Genomic DNA, 7,178 nt, shown 5'->3' with positions numbered 1-7,178 from the left:
GGGTGGGGGGTGCAGGGTCAACATGTTCAGGTTTGGTTCATTAAACTCTGAAGTGTTTCTTTCTTCTTTAGAGTCTTGAACCTGAAGGTGACCTAAATGGGCTGCAGTCGCTCACCACTGAAGCTCACAATCATGTTTATGGTATAAATGAAATATTTAGGGGTTGTTTTGCTGGTGCAAAGCTGCGCCATAAATTGCCTTTTTGTGAATCGTGTGACGTTTGATCATGAGCACTTTTTTGCTGTGAATGAACTTCGCTCAAACAAACTGTAGTGTGATGGACACTACACCCTGGTGACATGTGCACAACCAAATGGAGGCAATGCGAGGTTCTGTCACAGTCCGCAGCTACTTTTAAGATTCTTTTAAATTTATATGTTTAGCAGCTAACTGATTACACAGGGTACATTTGGGTTGATCAGTTACATCTTTAAGATGCTTTTTTTCACATTTCTAATTACAACATGGCTCTTTTTCCTCTATTGATTGAACTGAATACTAGATGACAGTTTATTATACTTATAGTAGCTTTCAAACAGTACAATTGATTGTTTAAACTCATCTAGGCTTTGTCAGATTTATGTTAAATGAGCAGCAGAAAGCATTTTCATATATGGCACAATAACCGCTACCTTCCAACCAGTTGATGAGAACATTCTCAATGCGGCTAGTAAATGCTGTAAAACAAGCAAAGCAAAATATCACCCGCCATAGCAGCTGCAAAGCAACAACAGATTGACCTAAAAAGCCTCAACAACCCCCTAACCATACCAAAGCAAGCAGTTAGTAACTGTCTAGCAACAGCCAAGCAACCACAAGCCAACTAAACAGAAACACCTTGGCCCCAATCCATCGTAAAGATACATTTGCAGATGTTCCTGAGAACTGGTTACCAGATTGTTGAGCTTCTCCTCTAATTCATCCTGTTTTTTGTCTTCTCATGATGCTAAAACATTGATTTTAAGACATCCAAACATGAGTCTTATCCCTCAGTCATTATTGACTCACATCCATAGGTGAGGGTAAAGATCAACCAGTAATTCGACACAGGCTCATCTCTGAAGGCAAGAGATCGATACAGCATTCGTATCAGTGCCAACGTTTCACTGATCTACTTGTCAATTTCCTGCTCCTTCATTTCCCAGTGTTAATATGACCCAAGGTTTGTGAACTCCTGCCCAACCCAGAGCAGGAAATCCACGTTTTCCAATCAGAACCGTGGCCTCAGAGTTGGAGTTGCTAATTCTCATCCAGGCTGAGAAACATCATCATTGATATCTTAGTATTGGTACTGAAGACTGCAATATCCATCAAGACACACACAGAGAGAAAAGCTAACACAAACATCAAACACAATCAAATTTTACAAGACCAGTTGACTGAGAAATGGTTCTGTTAAAGGTAGAAAGCAAAGAGGGAGTTTTCTAGAAAACTCTTAGCAATGATAGAACTGTGTGTGCTCCATATCCCCTGCTGTCTCGGTCTCTTAGCATTATCATTATCAAAGTAAATTGCAGCTCCTGTGCGCCCGATGAAATACAATATTTCCATTTCTGACTCTGCATTGTCTGCTCGCTCTCTGCGTCTGCAGATACATAAAATAATCACAACACTGTCACAACACATCGCACTCACAATGGATCATTCCAACATGAGGCCCACGACTCTCAAGTTTTACATTTCGTTTGCCTTGTTGGTGCATTCGACACCCAGGTTCGGATAATTCTATAAGATAATAAAAATGTTTTTTTACACTTTTGCTTCAGCTGATTTAATTAATAACCTCCCCTTTGTGAACTTTGCTTTTAAACACTTGTGCGTGCATATATTAAAACTTTAACACGAGTCCTCGAGAGGCTTAGGCAAGTTTAAACTCCACCTAATGACATGAACAAAATTAATAAAATGTTTGTCATCATTTTTAATTAACCACCACTCACGCATCTGTCTAAAATCCATTAACCACTTGAAACCAGACTGCCATGCCCTCTAAAATTATAACATTTATAAATCGATTTAAAAAATATCAAAAGGGGCTCTTTTTTTTTCTTTTACAAGTTTAATTTCAGCACTTTAGTTCCACTGCGATGTTTAAACAATAGGTTCAGGGAAGATCTTTTCCTGTTTTTTATATGATTGTACCCTTGTGCACAATGTCAGACTCATGAAAATATAGATGTCCCAGTTTAGTGTGAAAGAACTTAACTGAGCTAACAAAGCTCTAGGCTCAACACTAGTCACCGTTGAGTACAAGCCAAGCCTTACTGCAGAACATCAAGCTGGACCTCACTAATGCTTTTGTGGGTAAACAGGAGCAAATTCTGACATGATGCAGAAACCATGAAATTCAACGTGTGGAGGCTGCTAGAGCACCACATTACTGCCACCTGTTTTGGGCACATATGGCCATTAAAGTAATCAACACACTTTTGTTGGTTAAGTGTCCTTATACCTTTGCTCATAAAATGTGAAAACAGGTATGGTCAGTCCCATAAATTCCCATTTTAAAATGCTCAACTTTACAGTATAAATAAATGACCATCTATCCATTTTCTTCCAATTATCCAGTTCAGGGTCACCGTGGGGCCTGGAGCTTATGCCACCCATCACTTGGCAAGTGGCAGGGTACACCCTAGACAGGTTGCCAGTTTATCGCAGGACGAATACTTAAGTCACTTTTCTACTAGTACCTACTTGACTCATTTTGACTCAACTCCTCTCAGGTTTAAGGGACTTCCATTAAGTGGCAGTACCTGGTACCCGGTACTTGTTTAGGACCTAGTCAGCCAGATTTCCAACTGAGCTAGGGAGTGACATCATTTGATGAGTCATATGAGCAACTCTTCCACAAGAATCAGACCTGGCTTTTTTAAAAATCGAGGTGCATATAAATTATGTCATTGGACTCTCAGGTGGCGTTGCAAGAGCAATCCCACCCACTTCATGTGGCACTTATTTTAAAAAAAAGAAAAACAACCAAAACCAAGTATCAAGTCAGTTGTGGTAACCACTACACCACTGTTCCACCTTACAGATTAGAAGCTTGCTCCAAATAAGTTTTAGTGTCAGCAGCCAATTTACCTCCTTCTTAAGAAATGTGGTCAGAGTTTTTGTTGTGCAGCATTTTAGTGTAATTGTCTGACAAATATTTGGTTTGTTATTGGTTAACTGCAGTAAGAGACCAGAGGTGAGTGTACTTGTTTTGATAAGTGAAATTCTAGTATTTGATTTCTATGTACCCTGCTAATCAAGCTTACTGATCTACCTAAGCTAATCTCACCCTTCTTGTCTAAATATTGTCACAGCTCCAAAATGCACAAACCAATTTGAGACATCATGGTAGCTATGCCCATCTTTTATGTGTAGCCAAAGAAATATAGGAGAAAAATGCACAAACAGCACTTCTTCTTTTTTTTAACTCTGTCACTTCGAGTGGAGGGTTTAAGATTCAGTGCATCACAAGTGTGAGCTCACTCAAAACTAATGAGAAGAAGCACAAGAGACAGAGTGGCAGAAAAAGGCAGGTAGAGTCAGATAGCTGAGAGCTAACATCTTCCATTTTTGATGCATCCAGTCAAAGGTAATTAAGCTCTGTTTAGTGTGTGTGTGCATGTGTGTGTGTAAGTACATCTGCACGTGTGTGTTTCAGTGATTATATGCCTGTGTGACTGTGTGAGAGGAAGAGAGAGAGAGGGAGAGAGGCAGATTATCTGTGTCAGTGGCCATTTGCTCACAACTGGCGCCACATCGAAGAGAGCCAGAGGCAGAGAGCATCATGGGTAAATGAGCACACACTGCCTGGCGTTTTTCCACACAGCGGGCCAAGAGAGGAAAGAGAGAGAGAAATTGCATGCCAGATGACCTGTCTCCTCCAGTGTACGCTAGTGTTTCACTAATTCTCCGCAGGCACACGCGCACACAGTCAGGACCCGACAAAGCTGTGAATCTAAAGCTGATGGCTAGAAAAAAATGAATTGCAAAAATAAATGAATAAAAACAAATGCATGTACCCATGCACACACATTTAGCTTGCACCATACCTGTTACCCTGGAGTTGGTGTACGGAGGTGAAAGGCTGTCATGTGACGTCATGTACTGAGACCCATCGGCATAACTCTGAGGAGGGAGACAGGACATCTAGTTAGCAATGCAAACAGCATCATCTGTAGCATTACAAGTAGAAATAGTAGTCCTTGAAGTTGTAGAGACAACACTGGATGACTGACTCTTTTACATTTTACAGTGTACATGGTGTATACAGCAATGTATAGTTCAAAATGTTTGGAAATATGTATGAAAACTAAATGTGAAGCTGTAAGTTTAACAACGTGTGATGGAGCTGCTTGTAGGCAGGTTATCTGTCTAAGTTTGACCACAGCAAGCGTAGAAATTAGCACTCTTAGCAGGAACATGACATGCTCCGTTTCCATAAATGTTGAATACTTGACGAAAAACACAACAGCAATGACAGGAAGCAAAGCTAAAGACGTGTAACACAGGTCTCCTGCCAAATCTAAACACAGGAAGTAGAAATTTGTGCAAACTGGTAGTAGTGAAGACAGGCTGAAGACAATTACAGGCTGAATCTGCTGCTGAGATGCTCTTGATGGAACTTCATAAAAAGCTTCAGCCTCTTCTGTACCTATCTGTATATTGATATTCAGTATATTTACTTCTTGGCAGATAAAATAAGTAGCTGGTAAAATGGTGGAAAGAGTTAAAAGAAAAAATACTGGATTTCTTCAGATGGTGACACAGGACAAACGGTTATCATAAAATCTTTGATAAACAATTATTAAATGTGAATGTAATGTAATGAATGTAATATTCACAGCTTGGTACTGTTTCTATGCCCTGCTGCTATTGTACAACAGTTTAGTTCATCTCTGAGGTCAAAGTCATCAGTGATGATGAACCCAACCTTAAAAGTAAAAAGTTAAAAAAATAAGAAAATAGTTTTTGATGTGTGCAAGTTAGAATTTTTGTATTTTCTTCATTCCCCGATTGCCACGTTTAGGGAAAAAAAATACTTATTCTGATTGTATGGTGTTGCGTTTAGGATTATGGATGTGGTCACTAACAATGACTTAGGCCTCAGATGGATATCTCCGATCCTCTTTAGTACACATTGCCTGCTTGCCTTACTACAATATACTCTCAGTTTTAATCGAAAGCTTATAAAAACATAGAAGAATCATGTCGAAGACTGGGATATACAATAGTCCCTCGTTTATCGTGGGAGTTACGTTCTAAAAATAACCCGCAACAGGTGAATTCGGTGAAGTAGCCAACTTTACAATCATTATAGATGTTTTAAGGCTGTAAAACCCCTCATAACACACTTTATACACTTTTCTCAGACAGGCATGAACATTTTAACACTTTTCTCTCTTGCTTAAACACTCTCACAGTTCAAACCTAAGAAAAATAAGTCCAGTATTATAGAATGAAACCAAAGGCACCTGCTGTTGCCTTTTACCGTGCAAAACGTTTTGTCGATGGTTGTGTTCGTTGGGGAGAAAATTTACAAACATACAGTACAGCACTTCAGTGTCACAGTGTTAGCAATCGAAGCATGCAAAATTGCACAAAGAAAAATCTGTGAAACAGCGAGGCCGAGAAAGGTGAACCGTGTTATAGCGAGGGACCACTGTATTACTAAGTGAGCATTTGTTTGTGTAGCCAGTGTGTTGAATGTGAAAGAGAGGGGCAGGTGCAAAGTAAGTGACAGGGGTTAGATTGTCGAGGCCGGACGACTGCTGCCATCAGCTGTGATGAACTGTGGTTCAAAGAGGGGCACACAATGAACCAGGGCCTGGGTGCTGAGGGATACCATAATAGACCCATTTCTGTAATATACTCACATATCTATATTATTGCTAATATATATTGTAATATATCTATATCACTAAGCACTTCTGGATGGATGCAAACTGCATTTCGTTGCCCTGTACCTGTGCATGTGCAATGACAATAAAGTTGAATTCTATTCTATTCTATTCTATGTGCACTATCAAGTCTGATCCACCAAAGCTACAATTCACAGCTTACAGGACCTGGAGGACTCTCATAAGATGCTGTAACTCTTTAGGCTTAAGAAGAAAAATGGCGCCAGGAAGTTTGAACCCAGAGCCTTTTTAGTGTGTCGTTGCTAATATACAATTATCACTTTGGAACTAGAATGTACCTTTTTGGCTCGTTTAAACAGTCAAATACCTTAATTTGAAAATGAAAGGCACATATGTGATCAACAGTTCAAACACTGTTGTTGTTTGGTGCTTAAGATCCAAGACACTACTGTACAAGTGGCTGAGAGTTCCAGCACTTCAAGGTTTTGATGGCCATTAAAAATGTCTGTTTGAAAAACAGGAACAATTCTAAGGGGACAAAAAAAGTGAAAAGGTCCCTGCCAACAGGTTGTTTCAAGACACGTACAGTGCATTAGTCATGAAATGATGAATGTTATGAATGAAGGCAAACACATCAGCTTTAGTAATCATTATTAGCGGTTATTGTAATTTGTTACCTTGGAAGAACGACTTCCACTCGCCCATGATGCTGCACCCGTCCTCTCCTCCATATCTGTGAGACAGGGAGAGAATGATGGTTATTTTTTTAAATGACCAAAGAAAACACACAACACACAGTACTGAGAGTACAACATTCAGTGTCCAAAAATTATGTGTTAATCAGCTAGCAAGAAGCAGATAGATGAAAAAATACTGGAAAAAATGAAATAATAACAAGTTAAAAGAAACACTTTTCAGCGCTTCATTGTACATGATGTTCTAAAACACACAGTCGTTTCGTTTATACTTGACATATTAAATATCTGCAGTCCTTAGTTTTGCATTTTAATCACTCACAATATCAATCAATATCTTTCAGCACTTTTATATTACAATTGTAATGTGTCTATAATCAACCACAGCAGCGTAAATCATTATATCACCATTCCCCAAGTCATTAAACGTTATTGATTATGATTGCAGAGCCTTTAATGTGTCTCAGGAAAGTTTAATGGTCCTTTAAGCCTTCTGCGGACCACTAATATCTAACAAACTGGATTAGGAAGTTATATTTTACAAAAGCTCAGAGTGTTGACTGAGGGGTCACAGGTAACCTATGAATGGCACCAGGTTCTGTAGGGTCATGATGAATTCTTATTCCAAAGGTTG

At 39.3% G+C, this 7,178-nt stretch overlaps 1 protein-coding gene across 2 annotated transcripts in view; it reads right to left on the bottom strand.

Annotated features, from left to right (window-relative positions):
• Positions 1-6,579, bottom strand: part of tcf4 (transcription factor 4) — a 174,281-nt gene extending 167,702 nt beyond the window's left edge. For both annotated transcript variants that reach the window (XM_013908918.1, XM_013908919.1), the window contains exons 1-2: positions 6,527-6,579; positions 4,041-4,116 (exon numbers count right to left, since the gene is read on the bottom strand). In XM_013908918.1, coding sequence (XP_013764372.1) covers positions 4,041-4,092 — 52 coding nt within the window. In that variant the 5' untranslated portion in view covers positions 4,093-4,116; positions 6,527-6,579. The remainder of the gene's footprint in view (positions 1-4,040; positions 4,117-6,526) is intronic.
• Between the last annotated feature and the right edge of the window lie 599 nt (positions 6,580-7,178).

Source organism: Pundamilia nyererei, unplaced genomic scaffold (assembly GCF_000239375.1).
Source record: "Pundamilia nyererei isolate P.nyererei 1_Seehausen unplaced genomic scaffold, PunNye1.0 scaffold00016, whole genome shotgun sequence".
In the NCBI taxonomy this organism is placed as follows: domain Eukaryota; kingdom Metazoa; phylum Chordata; class Actinopteri; order Cichliformes; family Cichlidae; genus Pundamilia; species Pundamilia nyererei.
This window is presented reverse-complemented; position numbering and strand designations above follow the sequence as displayed.